This window comes from Oncorhynchus mykiss, chromosome 20 (assembly GCF_013265735.2).
Source record: "Oncorhynchus mykiss isolate Arlee chromosome 20, USDA_OmykA_1.1, whole genome shotgun sequence".
NCBI classification, from domain to species: domain Eukaryota; kingdom Metazoa; phylum Chordata; class Actinopteri; order Salmoniformes; family Salmonidae; genus Oncorhynchus; species Oncorhynchus mykiss.
This window is the reverse complement of record NC_048584.1, coordinates 32143472-32166885: the sequence shown is the minus strand read 5'-3', so window position 1 is coordinate 32166885 and position 23414 is coordinate 32143472. Positions and strand designations below refer to the sequence as shown.

The following is a 23414-nucleotide window of genomic DNA, read 5'->3' as shown; positions in this document are numbered from 1 at the left end:
CTATAAATGATGGGATACACACGCTCCTGTTAGGCCTACAGAAATAAATGTCTATAAATTATGGGATACACACGCTCCTGTTAGGCCTACAGAAATAAATGTCTATAAATGATGGGATACACAAGCTCCCGTTAGGCCTCCAGAAATAAATGTCTATAAATGATGGGATACACAAGCTCCCGTTAGGCCTACAGAAATAAATGTCTATAAATGATGGGATACACAAGCTCCCGTTAGGCCTACAGAAATAAATGTCTATAAATGATGGGATACACACGCTCCCGTTAGGCCTCCAGAAATAAATGTCTATAAATGATGGGATACACACGCTCCCGTTAGGCCTACAGAAATAAACGTCTATAAATGATGGGATACACAAGCTCCCGTTAGGCCTCCAGAAATAAAGGTGTATTAAAAACGTATGTAAATGATGGGATACACAAGCTCCCGTTAGGCCTCCAGAAATAAAGGTGTATTAAAAACGTATGTAAATGATGGGATACACACGCTCCCGTTAGGCCTCCAGAAATAAAGGTGTATTAAAAACGTATGTAAATGATGGGATACACAAGCTACTTTCCTGGCCAAATGACAACAGTTTTTATCAACAAATGCAAAATGGACTGGTTGATTTGAAGTAGGAAAATGTGCTCCATCAACGAGCTGCAGTTCTGGAGTAATTGTCCCTTTTTACCGCTTAAGGCTACTTTGTGAATTGCTGGTGCCATTTAGAGTTGGCTAGCCTAGGCTATAACCCCCTAAATCTATACAGGTTCCACAGTGAAAAGACACAAAAACATTTGTTTGATAAAGACAGAGCATGTTTTCATCAGAATCGGTAAGCCCAGGCCTACTCGTAATTCATCATAAAAAAATGATTCTGGCCATTTGAGAACCGTTTCAAATGATCTCTCCTTTGAGAATCACTATTCCAGGCGCAAGATGCACATCACTTCAAAGCGGCAAACGTTTTTTACAATTTATTTTATTACATGTTTTTTTACTGTAAATGTGGTGTCTTGCCTGATAAGGGCTCGGGAAATAAGAGTTAAATTAACAAAAAGGTTCATACGTTTTTGCAGATTGTGTTCCATGATACAACCAGTTGATATTCGTTTCAATAATTGAATCTTAAATGGCACTTGCTTGACTGAATTAGTCACCCCTTGACCTTTTCCACATTTTGTGCCTCTATTCTACACACAATACCACATAGGGAAATTTTGTTTTAAGAAATTTGTACCAATTAATATATTTTAATGCTGAAATGTTTTGAGTCAGTAAGTATTCAAACCCTTTGTTATTACAAGCTTAAATACGTTCAGGAGTAAAAATTTGCTTAAGTCACAAGTTGCATGAACTCTGTATGCAATTATAGTGGTTAACCAGATTTGATTCATTACCCTGTCTCTGTACCCCACACATACAATTATATGTATAGTTCCATAGTCGAGTAGTGAATTTCAAGCACATATTCAACCAGAAAGACCATAGAGGTTTTCCAATGCCTCACAAAGAAGGGCACCTATTGGTAGATGGGTAAAAAATAAAAGCAGTCACTGAATATCCCTTTTGAGCATGGAGAAGTTATTAATTACACTTTGGCTGCTGTATCAATACACCCAATCACTATACAGGCCTCCTTCCAAACTCTGTTTAATCACTGTGATAGGAGAAAACTGAAGATGGATGACTGTTGTAGTTACTCCACAATACTAACCTAGAGCAGAGAGGAACTCTGCACAGAGTACGCTAAAGTAATACTGGCAAAATTGTACTTTTTGTCCCGAATAGTGTTATGTTTGGGGAAAATCTACCATCACTGAGGACCACTTCATATTTTCAAGCATGGTGGTGGCTGCATCATGTTATGGATATGCTCTTCATCGTCAAGGACTAGGGAGGGTTTTGGGCTGACAAAAAGCAATGTAATAGAGCTAAGCAAAAAACCTGTTTGTCTGCTTTCCAGCAGACACTGGGAGACACATTCACCTTTCAGCAGGACAATAACCTAAAACTCAAGGCCAAATATACACTGGAGTTGCTTACCAAGACAACATTGAATGTTCCCGAGTGGCCGAGTTAGTTTTGACTTAAATCAGCTTGAACATCCATGGCAAGATTTTGAAATGGCTGTCTAGCAGTAATAGACTTATCAACTTGACAGAGCTTGAAGAGTTAAAGAAAATAATAATGGGTAAATATGCAGTGCTAGAAGCATCACTACAGACTCTGGTTCGTTCCCAGGCTGTGTCACAACCGGCCGCAATCGGTAGTCCTATAAGGCGGCGCTCAATCGGCTGTCATTGTAAATAAGGATTTGTTCCTAACTGACTTGCCTAGTTAAATAAAATGTGTTGTGGATTGTAAAGAAGAATTAAATGAATTTTTATCCCAATTTGTAACACAACAAAATGTGGAAAAAGTTAAGGGGTGTGAATACTTTCTGAAGGCACTGTATATCGTGCAATTTAGCTATCTGTAATGGTTATGCTAAATTAGGCATTGTCTTGCACTGTTGGCATAGGAAGCACATTTCTTTCCAGTGCGGGCTTTGTGTTATAAAAATACATATATGTATATTTTGTTTTTTTGAGAACTTGAAGAAAAAAAATCCTGCGACTATTCGTACAGTTAAAAAAATGTCAAATGCTCATTCCTATTCGCTAGAAAGGGTATTACACCGAGTGAGTGTGTGATTGCTTGTGTGTGTGCATTTGTGTTGAGAATGAGTGCCCCTGTATCTGACACAAACCCTCATCTCCAAGGCGCTCCCCAGAGATCCTCAGTGTGTTTTTGTCACCACCACAGCTCTAGGAGTCTCCCCTGCGACCTACGGACCCAGCTGTGTCTACCTACCGGCCCCCGCCCAGTCCCCGCCCCTCAGGCCCCAGGCCCTGCCCCCGGGGAACACTGCCCATCCAAAGCACCTGGGTCCACCCCCAATGACGTCAGGTAGCCCCACCCCCCCTAAGTTTCAGTACTTACCAAGTACTACTAGGGTTGCAAATGTGCCCAGGTTTTTCCAGAAAACCTGTTTGTAGGATCCCGGAATCATGAGGGAATAAGCAAGCGGGGAATCCTCCAACCGGGTTCTCTGTAAGGACCACCCACTGTCAACCCAGGGCACCCCAGCAGCAGGCTGATATCCCATATCCCACTTCCAAAATATTCCACTGGACGTTCAGGTGGTCATGCTCCCTGTGGTTTACCCTGCACCCCTGTCATGCCGTCTCTGTTTGGAGCGAACCTTGAGTAGCATGTTCTGCATGCTCATCCAGATGTATTGGCTTTGGCCATTTTGTTTTGCCTATGACAGAAATCTGCATTGATTTGAAAAGACTGCTATTTAACACAATATGAAAACTACACTTTTTTTATAAGGGCCATCCTTTAAAGGGATACTTCACTCAAATGTGTTACCTAACGCTGAATGCAGTCTGCGGATGTGGAGAGACCTTTTGTTTTGTCCACCTAGCCAGTGTCACACAACACAATACACATTTTCTCCAACTCTCATAGTGTGAGAGATGGAAACACAACAGCATGCTAGCTACCTCCTCATGGAGAGGAGAAAAGAGGGCGAGATCAGGTTAGTGTTTTTTTTAATCATGAATCTTGTTCTGGAGGCAGCTCTGCAGTGGTCACTAGCTGGCACAGCCCAAAAGTCATCCAATCAGTTTTTAACCCTACACTAAACAACACTGCTGACCTTAAATTAAGACAAAGCACTTTTTTTTTTGTTAATGGATTTTTACACTGTAGACCATTTTGACATTGCAGCTGGCCTAAGGGGAAATTGCTCAGTTCTGCCTCTAGGATGACACTCATGACAATAAACATCAACCTGCAGTGTGAGAGTTACTCTGCTATTAATCCATATTAATAGTGTGGCCTTGCTCTAAGCATCTGATGGCTCGCTCTTCATAATATTTGTCTCGTTTGGTGTCAGTCCTATTGGGATGAAAGCATGCGTTCTGACATCTGACCTGTCTGTGTTTGATCTTTTAAACCTTTAGTATGAAGGTCAGCTTTGATGGGCACATCAAAGACATATCATCTAGGGTTCTATTTCTAAGGTGGTGGGGTTGAGAGGTTTGGATGTAGAACACAGGAGGTTGGTGGCACCTTAGTTGGGGAGGATGGCCTTGTGGTAATGTCTGGAGAGGAATCTCTGGAATGGTATCAAATACTTGGTTTCCATGTGTTTCATGCCATTTCATTCACTCTATTCTGGACATTATTATGAGCTGTATGTATGTCATGTTCCGCCAGCTCAATAATCACAAACATCCCTCTGAAAGCGAGAGGACTATCTTCATTAAGAAGACTTTACATTTTTGGGGGGACTGATATTGGTTGACCACTGGTCCCAGATCTGGTTGAGCGGTCTCGCCACTATCATGGCATCACAATAACCATAGGAGGCACTAACTGATCTGGAACCAGCCTAGTCTGGGACCGGAGGGCTGTACTTCAAACCAGGATCAAGGAGTTAGGGGTTCAACTTGCCTAAATATTCTCATACAACTTTTACTGTTTTTGTAAGATAAGCTTGAAATGGGCATGGTTTAATGTTTAATTGATTCAACAAACGCATCTAAGCTTAACTTTTTTTTTATGAACCAGATAATCAAGTTATTTCTGGTTGCTTATCAAAGTTATCTTGCTAACTTAATTGATTCTGCTTTGTAGTATACCCCTCTGATGCCTGACAACTCAGGTATATTGATTTCTTTATAGTTGATCCTAGTTAAATTGCACTGCGCTTGCCTCTCCCTGTGCAGAGGGGCCAACCTCCACGAGAACGACAGGCTGTCGTCTGTAGCGGCCGAGCTGCAGTTCAAGTCTCTGAGCCGACACTCCAGTCCCACTGATGACAGGGAAGGTATAGAGTTGTTTAAAGTATTGTCTTAATGTAACTGCATTCTGCATAATTGATGTACTTCTGTCCTTGAGCTGTTCTTGTCTATTAATGTTCTGTATTATGTCATGTTTCATGCTAATGGAGATCCTAATAAAATACCAAATAGCATAATTCAGTCTGTACGACTGAACAAGGATTAAATAAAATGTATCTGGATTGGAAAGTAGGAGTAGTCACTTAACCTGTGTATGGTTTTTCTAACTTGACATGGCTCCCATCTTACTGCTTGTCTTGTGTAATCTCCTCGCTCTCACTCACTCCCACACATCAGAACCCTCCTATCCTAAGGGAGGAGACCCCAGCAGCACGGCCAGGAGAAGCTGGGAGCTCCGCACCTTCATCAGTCAATCAAAAGGTGAGAATGATGAGGGGGGTAGAGAGGGGTTGCAAGTTCAAACCAAAAGTTGTGTCGGGATGACTGCTAGGTGCAATCTCCTGCCATTGTGCCCTTGATCAAGGCACTTAACCTCTAAACTGCTCCAGAATAGAGTATAGAGTGGGTCTGTTCTATGCAATTCCCATTCCCCACCTTTACCCTAAGACAATTGAGAAAGTGTCCTGGTCTGTTTCTGTGTCTCTCCATTCCTAACACGGTCTTCTATATCCCTCAGACACGGCAGCCAGGCAGAGTCCCATGGAAGCTGTACGTCGCTCCATACGCTCCTTCGAGGACAACCGCTACGCAGTCATGAAGCAGAGGAACATCATTGGCCAGGTGTGCCACACCCCCAAGTCTTACGACAACGTCATGCACGTTGGCCTCCGCAAGGTCACCTTCAAGTGGCAGAGGGGCAACAAGATAGGTATGTACTGTACACCCCATTGGCTCCCTATTCCCTTTATAGTGCACTACTTTTAGCCAGAGCCTCAACTGAACCCGTCTCCCCCGAATGAAACCCTATCCTCTGTATTGCCTATGAGGCCCTAGCCAACAGTTATGCACCATAAAGGGAATATGTTGCCATTTCCAATTTTCCCTGGAGTAGGCCCTCGTTTATGTCACACCCATGGTGTTTGATCGCCTGTGACTTGTCTCCCTCTACAGGCGAGGGCCAGTATGGCAAGGTGTACACCTGCATCAATGTGGATACTGGAGAACTGATGGCTATGAAGGAGGTAGGTGGCCATGACCTCAACGGCTTTTGTAGTGTTATGAATGTTGGTGCAAGAGTCTAGCAGCATATAACATGTGCGGGCTTACCTTTATTTATTATTAAAGGAGAAGGCCCTGAATTGAAGGTAATGTTTATTTTACTTCGCCGCCAATTAACATCCATTAAAAGCCTATCAACATTCTTCATACATTTGACTATATTTTTTTGAATGTTTATTTTCCTGATCAGATCCGGTTCCAGCCGAACGACCATAAGACAATAAAGGAGACAGCAGATGAGCTGAAGATCTTTGAGGGCATCAAACACCCCAACCTGGTCCGCTACTTTGGTGTTGAGCTGCATCGGGTAAGAGCAGGGTTGAAATTAAACACCCGCCAATCACCAACTGCGGGTAGATTTTCTGTTTGGCGAGTAAATCTCAGAAGGCTATCTGCCACAATGGCGAGTAAATGTTTTTACGAAAATAGTCATGTAATAAAATATCTGGCATGATGGCTCGGAGGAAATGACTCATGTTTGCCAGCCACAGACCGTCTCTAGTGCTCCTAGTTTCGCGGCACTGTTTACCGCACGGTACATCAGCTACTAGACATCGCTCACTTGCCACGGGTCTGCTGCTAGCTACTGTTCATTAAATAGCTGTTATGTGGCGACATTTACCTGAAGTAAGCCAACCTTTGAAACGAAAACACGCAGACGAAAAGGACAAATCACATTAAAAAATAACGTTTTGTGAGAAATGGAGGTTTGGAGATCGTGGTTTCAAGAGGCTGGCTACAGTATGATGCTGAGGCTGTGGTGATGAGTTGTTCTGTGTGTCACCAGTATGCTAAAGATAAAAGCAGAAACAACTCATTTGTCATCAAGAAATAAAACAATGAAGCTGGAGAACATTCGTGACCATGAACACAGCAAGTGTCACATTTCCTACGTGTCTGTGTCCCGGACTAAATCGTGTCCCAGAGCCTCTCCTCTTGACACCCTCTGTGACGGCGCTAATGGCAATGTCAGAGCAGACCACCACGAAGATGAAGATACTGTTTAGAACTGTACATGCCATTGGCAAGAAGACGAGACCACTTTCTGACTTCAAGTGGATGTGTGAGTAAGTGAAAATGTTGTTACTCTTGTAGCTTGACTAATACTTCTGTAGCTAGTTTTTTCAAGTCTATTTAGCAGATGTGGTCCAGTATTGTAGGTTATTTCTCAGCTCTTGATAAGCTTTGGTTCACATCCAAATAGTGTATAAATACCATAACATTATAGGCCTACTAATGCTGACATGGATCTCCATGCTCTCCTATGGCTCTGTAATATTCTATTTTAATGTTTGTCTCCAGATGCTGTTTACATTTTAAAGCATTGACACAATTGACTTTACCAGCCTTATAGTGTTGATCCTGAAGTAAACAAAGGGTAGAAGGCTAATTTAGCACAATCAACTGCCAGCTATATTGGATAATATGGTTCTATATTTAAGTATTGAATTAATGTGATGTTTGATTTTTGCAGTTTAGATGAAAGAACAAGGAATCGCTGTGGGCTCAACATATAGAAACAAGAAGCAGGCCAAAGAGTTTATGCACCATATTGCAGAGGTGGAGAGAAACAACATCAGAGAGAATATGAAAATACCACATTTCTCTCCATGGCAGATGGCTCCACAGACAGTTCTGTGAAAAAGGAGTTTGTCACATTCTGTCATAAGAGCAAGATCAAGTCGAAGTTTGTTGGCATCAAGTCGGTGGAGAAGGCAGACGTGGCACATGTAAGCAACGCCATCATGGAGGGAGTGTGTGATGAGTGGTGGAGGGAGTGTGTGATGAGTGGTGGAGGGAGTGTGTGATGAGTGGTGGAGGGAGTGTGTGATGAGTGGTGGAGGGAGTGTGTGATGAGTGGTGGAGGGAGTGTGTGATGAGTGGTGGAGGGAGTGTGCGATGAGTGGTGGAGGGAGTGTGCGATGAGTGGTGGAGGGAGTGTGCGATGAGTGGTGGAGGGAGTGTGCAATGAGTGGTGGAGGGAGTGTGCGATGAGTGGTGGAGGGAGTGTGCGATGAGTGGTGGAGGGAGTGTGCGATGAGTGGTGGAGGGAGTGTGCGATGAGTGGTGGAGGGAGTGTGTGATGAGTGGTGTCATCAGTGTCATCATGGAGGGAGTGTGTGATGAGTGGGGTCATCAGTGTCATCATGGAGGGAGTGTGTGATGAGTGGGGCCATCGTGGAGGGAGTGTGTGATGAGTGGGGCCATCAGTGCCATCATGGAGGGAGTGTGTGATGAGTGGTGGAGGGAGTGTGTGATGGGTGGTGGAGGGAGTGTGTGATGGGTGGTGGAAAGGGTGTGTGATGAGTGGGGCCATCAGTGCCATCGTGGAGGGGGTGTGTGATGAGTGGGGGAGCAAGTTATTTGCTCTGGGAACAGATGGAGCTGCTGTGATGACCGGAGCCAAGGATGGTGTGGTCACCCGGCTGAAGGGGGACAGGGCCATCATTGGCATACACTGACCTTTTCTGATGCCATCGGGTCCAACGTGATGTTTCAGAAAGTAGAAGACCTCCCCAGTGGGCTCTATACCAGCCCACTGAACAGTGAAAACCTGGTAAACAGCTTCCAGGCTCTTTGGCGGCACACCACTGGTGCCCACCAGAATTGTCGGGACCCGATGGGTAGGACACCTACTGCGTGCACACGAACACTTCCTGCGAGGTTACCAGGGGCGTGTCCAGCACCTGGAACAGGTAGTGGCTCTAGATTGCTATGTTAAGTACTCCAAAAGTCATCAATATGTAATGTCCAGTAAATGACAACAAACAGGGTTACAGTTGGTAACATTGTGTTTCAATGCTTTATGCACTGATAAAATGTCATGTCTAATTTAGTATTTTTTGGACAGCAATTAATTGTCTATTTGTGTGTCTTTGAATCTGAAATACATATAGAACAATCTGCTGATGCCCAAAATGTCTGAGGTGTCCAGCAGTCCAAGGCCAGGAAATACTACAGTACTACGAGGGAGGCTGTTGTCTGCTTCTGTGGCTTCCTGCATGACACACTAACACACCTGAGCAACCTGTCTGCCTGTCTGCAGAGGTTCACCATCACCATAGCAACCTGTCTGCCTATCTGCAGAGGTTCACCACAGCAGAAGCCCACAGCTCCTTGTGCTCAACACAGGCATTACTTAAGAAGTACAAAACCAGGTATGTTTAGTTAAGCTGCAATAAGAACTACTTACCTTAAGAGAGGACAATTCTGAAAGGATGGTAAGATGAGCCTGTTATCGTCAGAGAAGGGCCCATGATGAAGGCCACAATGCCCAACAGATATGAGGGAATTTTGCTGGCCATAGGTGAGAGCAAGACCCTCGTTACATCACAAAATACTTGACATGCTAGTGGAGAGTATGACCGACAGGTTCCAGAACACCAGTGTAGGGGTCCTGTGTGCCACCAAGCTGGTCAGCTTCACCAGTGTAGAGGTCCTGTGTGCCACCAAGCTGGTCAGCTTCACCAGTGTAGGGGTCCTTTGTGCCACCAAGCTGGTCAGCTTCACCAGTGTAGGGGTCCTGTGTGCCACCAAGCTGGTCAGCTTCACCAGTGTAGGGGTCCTGTGTGCCACCAAGCTGGTCAGCTTCACCAGTGTAGGGGTCCTGTGTGCCACCAAGCTGGTCAGCTTCACCAGTGTAGGGGTCCTGTGTGCCACCAAGCTGGTCAGCTTCACCAGTGTAGGGGTCCTGTGTGCCACCAAGCTGGTCAGCTTCACCAGTGTAGGGGTCCTGTGTGCCACCAAGCTGTTCAGCTTCACCAGTGTAGGGGTCCTGTGTGCCACCAAGCTGGTCAGCTTCACCAGTGTAGGGGTCCTGTGTGCCACCAAGCTGGTCAGCTTCACCAGTGTAGGGGTCGGTCCTGTGTGCCACCAAGCTGGTCAGCTTCACCAGTGTAGGGGTCCTGTGTGCCACCAAGCTGGTCAGCTTCACCAGTGTAGGGGTCCTGTGTGCCACCAAGCTGGTCAGCTTCACCAGTGTAGGGGTCCTGTGTGCCACCAAGCTGGTCAGCTTCACCAGTGTAGGGGTCCTGTGTGCCACCAAGCTGGTCAGCTTCACCAGTGTAGGGGTCCTGTGTGCCACCAAGCTGGTCAGCTTCACCAGTGTAGGGGTCCTGTGTGCCACCAAGCTGGTCAGCTTCACCAGTGTAGGGGTCCTGTGTGCCACCAAGCTGGTCAGCTTCACCAGTGTAGGGGTCCTGTGTGCCACCAAGCTGGTCAGCTTCACCAGTGTAGGGGTCCTGTGTGCCACCAAGCTGGTCAGCTTCACCAGTGTAGGGGACCTGTGTGCCACCAAGCTGGTCAGCTTCACCAGTGTAGGGGTCCTGTGTGCCACCAAGCTGTTCAGCTTCACCAGTGTAGGGGACCTGTGTGCCACCAAGCTGGTCAGCTTCACCAACTGCCCAGAGTCAGGAGATGAAGCAGCAGGTTACTTTATGTTTTGTATTACAGGGTGGTTGGGTTCAGGTTCAAGGTTCAGGTTCATATTTTTAAAGTTTGAGAATTAAAACTGCATTGTGCTTGTTGTAATGTATACAATTATTCTAGATTTTGGAGACACTGGACACCCTGGTGAACCACTTCCTGTCCTGGAGACCTCTGGCATCCATGTTGAAAGGATCCCTGACCAGTGGACTGTCCTGAAAGTGCTGATGTACCAAGAGCCGCAGTCCCCTGCAGAAGATGTCCTGGTTCTGTATCAACAGTAGCCATCAGCAGTCCTGCCCTGATTTGCTGGCATTGGTTGACCTGGTCCCATCCTTCCCTGCCTCCACAGCTGAATGTGAAAGAGGTTTTAATACCATGAAACAGGTGAAAACCGATTGGCGGTCCAACCTAAAGTCTGATACAGTGTCAGATCTTATGGTCCAGCTGTCCTCTCCAGAGATCAGGGAGTATGATCCGATAAAAGCTGTGATGCTGTGGCACCAGGACTCTGTCAGGAGTAGGAGGCCAGACTTCATGGACTGTGCAAAAGAGGGTGATTGTAGTAGAGAGTGAGGAGTCTGAGGAGGTTTAAGTTTATTTAAATGATTAAGCATCTGATAGGTTTACAAACCTTCAAATGTACTTTTATGTTTGATCCTTAAGTACATGTAATAACAAATACTTCAGTAGAATTTTGAGTTCAAGACTTAAGTTGTATTCAGGCTGGGAAATGAAATGTAGCCACAGCCAAAATTAACCAGCGTCTGACAAGTCTCTATTTTACCAGGGTATTTCTACTCAAAGTAAAGGATTTGTAGACCTGTTTCCCCTTTGTATCAGTTCCACTGCACTTCTCATAATTGTATCTTCCCATTGTTGTTGCCCTGTTTTGACTTCTATGTACTCTTATTCATTGTATCTGAAATGTTTTGTTTATTTCATTGTGTGCCCACTGTTGGGTGTTTTTTCACTCTGTACAGCACGTTTGGTCAGCTACAGTTGTATTTAAATGTGCTCTACAAATAAACTTGATTTGATTAACCGTTGATCAATATATTAAAATTTTGTTTCAAATTTGGCTCTGGTCTCTTAAGTTTGTATTCAACATAACTTATTATCTCAGTGAAATGTACATGTGACACAAAAAGGCAATTCATTATTTTGGCTGGTAAAAACATATGCTTGGTAGGTGAGCCAAAAAGTTATTTTCTTGAGACTTGGGTATGAGCATGCGTGTATGGGTTACAAAATTCTAGTTGGAGGTTCCCAGAATTAAGAGGGAATCCTCCAACCAGAATTTCTGAAAAGCCAGCGAACTTTGGGAAAGTTTCAAAGTTCGGTTCAATTTCAGTTAGTCTGTAAGAATGAGATGAAACCATTTCTGAATGGGCTTTATCATCGGTTTGGATGTATGCGTTAACTGTCTGTCCCCTCCCTCCCCCCCACCAGGAGGAGATGTACATCTTCATGGAGTACTGTGATGAGGGGACCCTGGAGGAGGTGTCCAGGCTTGGCCTACAGGAACACGTCATCAGGCTGTACAGCAAACAGACCACCACGGCCATCAACGTGCTCCACGAACACGGCATTGTGCACCGAGACATCAAGGGTCAGTTAGCAGTCAGCACCTCTCTCTGGAGGAGACGTCTCTTTCTCTCTAGCATACTGTTGGTCTAGTCAAATCAAATTTAGTTTCACATGCTTTGTAAACAACAGGTGTATGTAGACTAACAGTGAAATGCTTACGGTCCCTTCCCAACAATGCAGAGGGAAATAATAGTAGCAGTAATGAACAGCAGCAGCATATGTGATGTATCAATGTTGGTGCAGAAAGGGCCAATGCAGAAGATCTGAAGGTAACTATTTAGCAGTCTCATGGCTTGGTAGTAGAAGCTGTTCATGGTCCTGATGGTTCCAGACTTGGTGCATCAGTACCACTTGCTGTGCGGCAGCAGAGAGAACAGTCTAACTTTGGTGGTTAGAGATTTTTAGGGCCTTCCTCTGACACCGCATAGTATAGAGGTCCTAGATGGCAGGGAGCTCGGCCTGAGTGATGTACTGGGCCATACGCACTACCCTCGTTAGTGCCATGCAGTCGGATGCCAAGCAGTTGCCATGCCAAGCGGTGATGCAGACGGTCAAGATGCTTTCAGGGGTGCAGCTAAAAACCTTTGATCTGAGGGCCCATGCCAAATCTTTTCAGCCTCCTGGGATCCTTAATGATGTGTACACCAATAAACTTGAAGTGCTCGACCCACTCCACTACAGCCCGTCTGTGGATTGTGGCGTTCTCGCCACTCTGTTTCCTGTAGTCCACAATCTGCTCCTTTGTCTTGCTGACCTTGAGGGAGAGGATTTGTCCTGGCACCGCACTGCCAGGTCACTGACTTCCCTATAGAGACTGTCTCATCTGTGATCAGGCCAACCAGCGTCATATAATCGGCGAATTTAATGATGGTGTTGGAGTCATGCGTGGCCACGCAGTCTTGGGTGAACAGAGCGTACAGGAGGGGACTGAGCATGCACCCCAGAGAGGCCCCCGTGTTGAGGGTCAGCATGGCGGATGTGTTGCTTACTTTCACTACCTGGGGGCGGCCCGTCAGGAAGTCCAGGATTCAGTTGCAGAGGGAGGTGTTCAGTCCCAGGGTCCTTAGCTTAGTGATGAGCTTTGAGGGCACTATGGTGTTGAACGCTGAGCTGTAGTCAATGAACAGCATTTGCACATAGGTGTTCCTTTTGTCCATGTGAAAAAGGAAGTGTGGAGTGCAATAGAGATTGCATCATCTGTGGATCTGTTGGGGCGGTATGCAAATTGGAGTCCAGGGTGTCTGGGATGGCGGGGTTGATGTGTGCCATGACCAGCCTTTCAAAGCATTTCATGGCTACAGATGTAAGTGCTATGGTCTCTGTCTCAAGTCAATGTCAGGGCTATGCAGGCACCTTATTAATCAGGTAATGTATTTTAGCATCAGTGAAATTGGCTGGGGGTTTAAAGCTATCTTAATTCTTTGTTACCGTTCCCCCTCTACCATAGGAGCCAACATCTTCCTGACGTCGTCCGGCCTGATCAAGCTGGGGGACTTTGGCTGCTCTGTGAAGCTGAACAACGCACAGACCATGCCCGGAGAGGTTAACAGCACCATGGGCACGGCAGGTGAGGGAGCCACATAAATAAAATAGTACTTCAGTTTTAAATGTCCATCTTCCTGATAACGTCTGACAACCTACCTCTTCCAAAAAAAAAAACGTCTTTTTTTTGGGGCCAGAGGGGGTGTGGTATAAGGCCAATATACCACGGCTATGGGCTGTTCTTAGACAACCAACATGCCGTATTGCTATTTTAAACTGGTTACCAATATAATTAGAGCAGTAAAAATACATGTGTTGTCATACCCGTGGTATATGTTCTGATATACCACAGCTGACAGCCAATAAACATTCAATGCTCAAACCACCCAGTTTATAATGATTAATATACAAACACCCTTGCCTTCCTTGCACTAACACCTGCACTTTGCTGACAGCAGCTTTGACTTACTATGACTGATAAGTAATATGGTCGGTCCATGCTATCCAGGGTCCTTGGGACCTCACTAACCCATTTTTGAAATTGGCATTTAAAATATTTAGTGTTCGGGTAAAGAGGAGAGTTTGTGTTTAGGTTAGAGACTCGATTTTACTCGAGTTGTATTCTGATTATAAAGGGTTCCCTGAATAAGTTTCCCCTGTGCTAAATTACTCAAATTTAAATGTGATGTCACCACCCGTTGGCACCAGCAGGGTCACTATTTCTCTTCTGATGATTCTGGGTCATTTGTTATCATAGTGAGTCTGTGACCATCCCTGTGCTCCTTTGTCATTGTTGTGTTGTATCTCCCTGCTGTACAGTTGTCAATGTCTACACAAGAATGGAGAATGTCATGTTTTCTGTGCATTTGTAAGTTCAAAAGATCATTGCTTGCCTAGTTGAGTTAACCTGCTGTTTTCCTACTCTCTTCATCAGCATATATGGCACCTGAGGTCATTACCAGGGCAAAGGGCGAAGGCCACGGACGAGCAGCTGACATCTGGAGTCTGGGATGTGTCCTCATAGAGATGGTGACTGGGAAAGTAAGAATGCACACACACACTCTCTCTTATGCACTCAAAGGGAACTTTGAGCTGATATTTAACCACAATGGTCCTCATACCATCCATCTTGTTTTCCCCCTTGGTTCTAGCATATCTACTACGATCACCACTACTATTACGACCACCACTACTATTACGACCACCACTACTACTACGATCACCACTACCACTACTATGATTACCACTACTATTACGACCACCACTACTACTACGACCACCACTACTATGATCACTACTACTACTACTACGATCACCACGACTACTACGATCACCACGACTACTACTACTGCTGCTTCTGCTATCACTACTACTTCTGCTATCACTACTGCTGCTTCTGCTATCACTACTACTTCTGCTATCACTACTGCTGCTTCTGCTATCACTACTACTGCTTCTGCTATCACTACTACTACTGCTATCACTACTGCTGCTGCTGCTATCACTACTACTACTGCTATCACTACTGCTGCTGCTGCTATCACTACTACTACTGCTATCACTACTGCTGCTATCACTACTGCTGCTGCTGCCATCACTACTGCTGATATCATTACTACTGCTGCTGCTATCACTACTGCTGCTGCTGCTATCACTACTACTACTGCTACTGCTGCTGCTGCTATCACTACTACTACTGCTATCACTACTACTGCTATCACTACTACTACTGCTATCACTACTGATGCTGCTGCTATCACTACTGCTGCTATCACTACTGCTGCTGCTGCTATCACTACTGCTGCTGCTGCTATCACTACTACTACTACTGCTATCACTACTGCTGCTGCTGCTATCACTACTGCTGCTATCACTACTACTGCTGCTGCTGCTATCACTACTACTGCTGCTGCTGCTATCACTACTACTGCTGCTGCTGCTATCACTACTACTGCTGCTGCTGCTATCACTACTACTGCTGCTGCTATCACTACTGCTGCTGCTGCTATCACTACTGCTGCTGCTGCTATCACTACTGCTGCTGCTGCTATCACTACTGCTGCTGCTGCTATCACTACTGCTGCTGCGGCTATCACTACTGCTGCTGCTATCACTACTACTGCTGCTGCTATCACTGCTGCTGCTATCACTACTACTGCTGCTGCTATCACTACTACTGCTGCTGCTATCACTACTGCTGCTGCTGCTATCACTACTGCTGCTGCTGCTATCGCTGCTGCTGCTATCACTACTACTGCTGCTGCTATCACTACTACTGCTGCTGCTGCTGCTATCACTACTACTGCTGCTACTGCTGCTATCACTACTACTGCTGCTGCTATCGCTGCTGCTGCTATCACTACTACTGCTGCTGCTGCTGCTATCACTACTACTGCTGCTGCTGCTGCTATCACTACTACTACTGCTGCTATCACTACTACTGCTGCTGCTGCTGCTATCACTACTACTGCTGCTGCTGCTATCACTACTGCTGCTGCTGCTATCACTACTGCTGCTATCACTACTGCTGCTGCTGCTATCACTACTGCTGCTGCTGCTATCACTACTGCTGCTGCTGCTATCACTACTGCTGCTGCTGCTATCACTACTACTGCTGCTGCTGCTGCTATCACTACTACTACTACTGCTGCTGCTATCACTACTACTGCTGCTATCACTACTACTGCTGCTGCTGCTATCACTACTACTACTGCTGCTGCTGCTATCACTACTGCTATCACTACTACTGCTGCTGCTATCACTACTACTGCTGCTGCTGCTGCTATCACTACTACTGCTGCTACTGCTGCTATCACTACTACTGCTGCTGCTGCTGCTATCACTACTACTGCTGCTGCTATCACTACTACTGCTGCTGCTGCTGCTATCACTACTACTGCTGCTGCTATCACTACTACTGCTGCTGCTGCTATCACTACTACTGCTGCTGCTGCTATCACTACTACTGCTGCTATCACTACTACTGCTGCTGCTGCTATCACTACTACTGCTGCTGCTGCTGCTATCACTACTACTACTGCTGCTATCACTACTACTGCTGCTATCACTACTACTAATGCTGCTGCTGCTGCTATCACTACTACTGTTGCTGCTATCACTACTACTGCTGCTGCTGCTGCTATCACTACTACTGTTGCTGCTATCACTACTACTGCTGCTGCTGCTGCTGCTGCTGCTATCACTACTACTGCTGCTACTGCTGCTATCACTACTACTGCTGCTGCTATCACTACTACTGCTGCTACTGCTGCTATCACTACTACTGTTGCTGCTGCTGCTATCACTACTACTGCTGCTGCTGCTGCTATCACTACTACTGCTGCTGCTGCTGCTATCACTACTACTGCTGCTGCTGCTGCTATCACTACTACTGCTGCTGCTGCTGCTATCACTACTACTGCTGCTGCTGCTGCTATCACTACTACTGCTGCTGCTATCACTACTGCTGCTGCTGCTGCTGCTATCACTACTACTGCTGCTGCTGCTATCACTACTGCTATCACTACTGCTGCTGCTGCTATCACTACTACTGCTGCTATCACTACTACTGCTGCTGCTGCTATCACTACTACTGCTGCTGCTATCACTACTACTACTGCTGCTATCACTACTACTGCTGCTATCACTACTAATGCTGCTGCTATCACTACTGCTGCTGCTATCACTACTACTGCTGCTGCTGCTATCGCTGCTGCTATCACTGCTGCTATCGCTATCACTGCTGCTATCACTACTGCTGCTGCTGCTATCACTACTGCTGCTATCACTACTGCTATCACTACTGCTGCTGCTGCTATCACTACTGCTATCACTACTACTACTGCTGCTGCTATCACTGCTGCTGCTGCTATCACTACTGCTGATATCACTACTACTATCACTGCTGCTATCGCTGCTGCTACTACTGCTGCTATCGCTGCTACTACTGCTGCTATCGCTGCTACTACTGCTGCTATCGCTGCTGCTACTGCTGCTATCGCTGCTGCTACTACTGCTGCTATCGCTGCTGCTACTGCTGCTGCTATCGCTGCTGCTACTGCTGCTATCACTACTACTACTACTACTGCTGCTATCACTACTACTGCTGCTATTACTACTACTACTGCTATCACTACTGCTGCTGCTATCACTACTACTGCTGCTGCTATCACTACTACTGCTGCTGCTGCTATCACTACTGCTATCACTACTACTGCTGCTGCTGCTATCACTACTACTGCTGCTGCTGCTGCTATCACTACTACTACTGCTGCTGCTGCTATCACTACTACTGCTGCTGCTGCTATCACTGCTGCTATCGCTGCTGCTACTACTGCTGCTATCGCTGCTGCTACTACTGCTGCTATCGCTGCTACTACTGCTGCTCTCGCTGCTACTACTGCTGCTCTCGCTGCTACTACTGCTGCTATCGCTGCTACTGCTGCTATCGCTGCTACTGCTGCTATCGCTGCTACTGCTGCTATCGCTGCTACTACTACTGCTGCTATCGCTGCTACTGCTGCTATCGCTGCTACTGCTGCTATCGCTGCTACTGCTGCTATCGCTGCTACTGCTGCTATCGCTGCTACTACTGCTGCTATCGCTGCTACTACTGCTGCTGCTATCACTACTACTGCTGCTGCTGCTATCACTACTACTGCTGCTGCTGCTATCACTACTACTACTACTACTGCTGTCACTACTACTGCTGCTGCTGCTATCACTACTACTGCTGCTATCGCTGCTGCTACTACTGCTGCTCTCGCTACTACTGCTGCTATCGCTGCTACTGCTGCTATCGCTGCTACTGCTGCTATCGCTGCTGCTACTGCTGCTGCTGCTATCACTGCTGCTGCTGCTATCACTACTACTGCTGCTATCACTACTACTGCTGCTGCTGCTATCACTACTACTGCTGCTGCTGCTATCACTACTACTGCTGCTGCTGCTGCTATCACTACTACTACTACTACTGCTGTCATTACTACTACTACTACTACTGCTATCACTACTACTGCTGCTGCTGCTATCACTACTACTGCTGCTGCTGCTATCACTACTACTGCTGCTGCTGCTGTCACTACTACTACTGCTATCACTACTACTGCTGCTGCTACTGCTGCTATCGCTGCTGCTGCTGCTATCGCTTCTACTGCTGCTAGCGCTACTGCTGCTAGCACTACTACAACTTAACTCTGCAAAAAAATAAATGTCCACTTTTCAAGACCCTGTCTTTCAAAGATGATTTGTAAAAATCCAAAACTTCACAGACCTTCATTATTGTAAAGGGTTTAAACACTGTTTCCCATGCTTGTTCATTGAACCATAAATATTTAACGACCGTTCCACAGGTGCATGTTCATTAAGACACTAACAGCTTACAGGCGGTAGGCATTTAAGGTCACAGTTTTGAAAACTTAGGACACTAAAGAGGCCTTTCTGGCTCAGAAAAACACCAAAATAAAGATGCCCAGGACGCTCATCTGCGTGAACATGCCTTAGGCATGCTGCAAGGAGGCATGAGGACTGCAGATGTTGCCAGGGCAATAAATTGCAATGTCCGTACTGAGAAGCCTAAGACAGCGCTACAGGGAGACAGGACCACGTTTAACAACACCTGCACAGGATCGGTACATCCGAACATCACATCTGCGGGACAGGAGCAGGAAGGCAACAACAACTGCCCGAGTTACACCAGGAACGCACAATCCCTCCATCAGTGCTCAGACTGTCCGCAATAGGCTGTGAGGCTGGACTGAAGGCTTGGTCCTCACCAGACATCACCAGCAACAATGTCGCCTATGGGCACAAACCCACCATCACTGGACCAGACAGGATTGGCAAAAAGTGCTCTTCACTGACGAGTCGCGGTTTTGTCTCACCGTGGGGGATGGTTGGATTCGTGTTTATCGTCGAAGGAATGAGCGTTACACCGAGGCCTGTACTCTGGAGCGGAATTGATTGAGGTGGAGTGCCCGTCATGGTCTGGGGCGGTGTATCACAGCATCATTGGCCTGAGCTTGTTGTCATTGCAGGCAATCTCAACGCTGTGTGTTGCAGGGAAGACGACATCCTCCCTCATATCAGGATGAGCCTGCAGGAAGGGTACCACATGACCCTCCAGCATGACAATGCCACCAGCCATACTGCTCGTTCTGTGTTATTATTCAGTTTCTCTTAGTCACATGTCTGTGGAACTTGTTCAGTTTGTCTGAATCTTGTGTTAAGTTTGCTGAAAATAAACGCTGTTGACAGTGAAAGGACGTTTCTTTCTTGCTGAGTTTACTACTATTATCACTACCACTACAACCGCTATTGTTTCTATTGCTATCACTTATCACCACTACTACTTGTAGCACTATCACTACTACTGGTACTACTATTATCACAACTACTGGTACTACTACGATCACTAGTACCACTATTACTTATTATTACTATTGTTTCTTCTACTATTATCACCACTACTACTACTGTTTATTACCATTATCACAACTGTCACTACTATTATTACTACAACCATTACAACTATTGTCACTACTACTACCATTACAACTTATCACAACTGTCACTACTACCGTGCTTCTACGCCTGCATTGCTTGCTGTTTGGGGTTTTAGGCTGGGTTTCTGTACAGCACTTTGAGATATCAGCTGATGTACGAAGGACTATATAAATACATTTGATTTGATACTACTACCATTACAATTTATCACAACTGTCACTACTACTACTACTACTACCATTACAACTTATCACAACTGTCACTACTACCATTACAACTTATCACAACTGTCACTACTACTACCATTACAATTTATCACAACTGTCACTACTACCATTACAACTTATCACAACTGTCACTACTACTACCATTACAATTTATCACAACTGTCACTACTACCATTACAACTTATCACAACTGTCACTACTACTACTACCATTACAGTTTATCACAACTGTCACTACTACTACCATTATAACTGTCACTACTACTATTATTACTATTATCACTACTATTGTTACTATTATCACTACTATTGTTTACTATTATCACAACTGTCACTACTAGTAGCACCACTATCACAATTACTAATACTAGCATTACTACCACCACTACTACAACCACTATTGTTACTATCATTACTTCTGGTACTACTACTACTACTACTACTATCACCACTACAACCACTATTGTTTCTATTACTACCACTACTAGTAGCACTGCCACTATCACTACTACAACCACTACTATTGTTACTATCATTACTACTATGATCACCACTACTACTCCTACTATTACCCATACTGCTAGCACCCCTACTACTACAACCACTATTGTTACTGTCACTATTACTATGATCACCACTACTTCTACCACTGGTATCACTACTACCACTACTACAACCACTACTTGTTACTGTCACTATTACTATGATCACCACTACTATTACTACTACTTCTACCACTGGTATCACTACTACAACCACTATTTGTTACTGTCACTATTACTACTACTATTACTACCACTGGTATTACTATTACTATGATCACTATGTGAATGCTTCGGGGGAAGTATAAATCCATTATTTTACAGGTATTCAAGGTTGTTTACAAATGTCTTAAGACTGCATGTCCTCTCTCTCATGTCTTGCTCTCTCTCTGTGTCCCTCTTCAATCCTCTGTCCCTCCCAAACTCTGTTTTGTATGTAGGCTGATGATTTCTCATCAAAATATATAATCTAAACCCTGTGCATTTGCCTGCAGTTAAGCAGCTTGAAAAGAAACGTCTGTGTTTTGAATAATCAAGACTGATGTCTCCTCCCCTCTCCCACCATGCAGAGGCCGTGGCACGAGTACGAGCACAACTTTCAGATCATGTACAAGGTGGGTATGGGCCACAAGCCCCCCATCCCAGAGAAGCTGTCCACAGAGGGGAAGGATTTCCTGGGTCACTGTCTGGAGAGCGAGCCCAAACAACGCTGGACTGCCAGTACACTGCTAGACCACCCATTCGTCAAGGTCAGAAACATTACATATTTCATTACAAAAAAATATTAATAGAACACATTGGACGTCGAGGTACTATTCGAGCTGGGCATACGGACAAAAATCCATATTGTGATAAATTGCCTGACTTGATGCGATAACGATAAATAAGCTTAACGTGAATGTGCACCACAGTTTTTGTTCAATTATCCTTTAAACTACTATTTCTAGTTTGACGGTTGTAGCCATCTATTATTCCATGAACAATCACCCATAGTATTACATTTCAAACTTCACTGTTCTCTAGTATAGGCTACTTATCGTAATGAACCATATCAGCAAAATGCCTGTGATGTATGATTGGTGTTGATCATTTTTGGTTTTTAGTCCCACCTCTAGGTACTTTCATGTTATCTTTAGTCAACGTTATGCTTATAATTACCTACAAAATCTTTTTGGTGGCGTGTTAATATTTTACTTCTACACAAACATAACATTTTAACTCCTCAATCACTCTGAAATGAAGACTAACCTACAGCTCATCTGTCTTTCATTCCTAGGTTTGCACAGATGAAGAGTGAGTGAGGGGGAACGGACCCTGTGGCTGTCACGTTTACAAACTATAGCACTACTGTACATGTTGGCCAGAGACTGGACACAGCCAGATAGAGGGGCTTTGGACACAAGAAGAGGGGCTTGTGAACATAGGAAACAGAAAATGATAACTGCAGGCACATGGAGCTAAACTGAGGAACTCTTATGACATCATTTCCGATGGATCACCTGGGTCGTGTTCAATTAGAACAGCTTGTTTTAGTTTTGTCTTTGAAATTGTTTTGGCTACGTTGTGTCCTAATGAACATGACCCTGTAGTCGAGTGACAGGTCTTGCATTTTCTGGAAGGGGATAGCGGGGAATGTATTGCATTGTACATACTATAATAATAGGATTGGTTCATTGGATCCTTCCTTGTATAAACAATATTGTAAAGCTTGAGTAATAAATATAGCCACATCTTGTTGTTCTCTCACTGGTGAAGATAAGATAGAAGACCTGAATAAAAAGGCAAATGAAGACATTTTAAAGAAATGGGGGGAAATAAAGCTATGTCACTTTTTTTTACTGTTCCCCTTTCAGTGAGTACTAGGGGACAAGTAGGGACAGTTAAGGGGAGGAATTCAGATATCTGGGTCTCGTTCAGTAGACATGTTGTGGAACATTGCAGCTAGAAATGTCGAGGCATGTTTGTTCTACAATGTTGTGCCCTTCTGAATTTGCCCCAGGTTTGGTCGAGGCAGATATTGTCTTTCCTTTCCTTGTTTGAGGTGAGCTTCATTGCACAGAAGCAGGGGATGCTGCAACTGTAAGAAACTATTACCATGCAAATTAACACTCAAAGGCTGTAGAGAGCCCAGGAAGGAAAGAAACATTTTATTTTAAAATATATATTTTTTTCTTGCTAAGGAGAGGATTCCAATGGTAATGTGGGGCTTAAGCCTATAGTGCGTCCCAAATGGCACCCTATTCACTATAGTGCACTTATGGTCCTGGTCAGTAGTAGTGCACTATATAGGGAATAGTGTGCCATTTGGGTGCAGGGATGTGGGCGGGATTCTATAGGCTTCAGGCATGGATTGATGGTCAGTTAGACAGGTGTGCCCTGACTGGACAGCTGGCGCATATCCAACCAATGAGAGAAGACAAAGTTGCGTGCTCACTCCCTGCTGCTGAGAACACACATACATTCTGGTCCTCTGCTGCTCTTTGTGTTTGCTATGTACAAACAATATTAATAAATCTTTTTTTAATAAATGGTGTGTCATGACCTAAGGTTAGATTAATCAAACAT

General features: G+C 45.1%; 2 protein-coding genes across 5 annotated transcripts in view; both read left to right on the top strand.

Moving 5' to 3' along the window:
- LOC110499330 (mitogen-activated protein kinase kinase kinase 4) overlaps positions 1–23377 on the top strand; it is an 82714-nt gene extending 59337 nt beyond the window's left edge. For 2 of the 3 annotated variants that reach the window (XM_021576410.2, XM_036956193.1), the window contains exons 18-28: positions 2812–2955; positions 4788–4888; positions 5199–5282; positions 5539–5730; positions 5973–6043; positions 6271–6387; positions 11958–12117; positions 13543–13662; positions 14512–14618; positions 21419–21598; positions 22126–23377. In XM_021576410.2, coding sequence (XP_021432085.2) covers positions 2812–2955; positions 4788–4888; positions 5199–5282; positions 5539–5730; positions 5973–6043; positions 6271–6387; positions 11958–12117; positions 13543–13662; positions 14512–14618; positions 21419–21598; positions 22126–22146 — 1297 coding nt within the window. In that variant the 3' untranslated portion in view covers positions 22147–23377. The remainder of the gene's footprint in view (positions 1–2811; positions 2956–4787; positions 4889–5198; positions 5283–5538; positions 5731–5972; positions 6044–6270; positions 6388–11957; positions 12118–13542; positions 13663–14511; positions 14619–21418; positions 21599–22125) is intronic. The other variant, XM_036956192.1, reaches the window with a different exon arrangement.
- Positions 8090–11949, top strand: LOC110499332 (keratin-associated protein 16-1-like). 2 transcript variants are annotated; one of them, XR_005037979.1, is made up of 3 exons: positions 8090–8776; positions 8978–9238; positions 10629–11949. XR_005037979.1 is itself a non-coding variant. In XM_036956194.1 (2 exons), the coding sequence occupies exon 2, from the start codon at positions 9427–9429 to the stop codon at positions 10498–10500; it is 1074 nt and encodes a 357-aa protein (XP_036812089.1). In that variant the 5' UTR covers positions 8090–8776; positions 8978–9426; the 3' UTR covers positions 10501–11949. The 2 variants fall into 2 exon arrangements, 1 of the variants encoding a protein (XP_036812089.1); XM_036956194.1 differs by having other exon boundaries at positions 8978–11949.
- Positions 23378–23414: the final 37 nt, after the last annotated feature.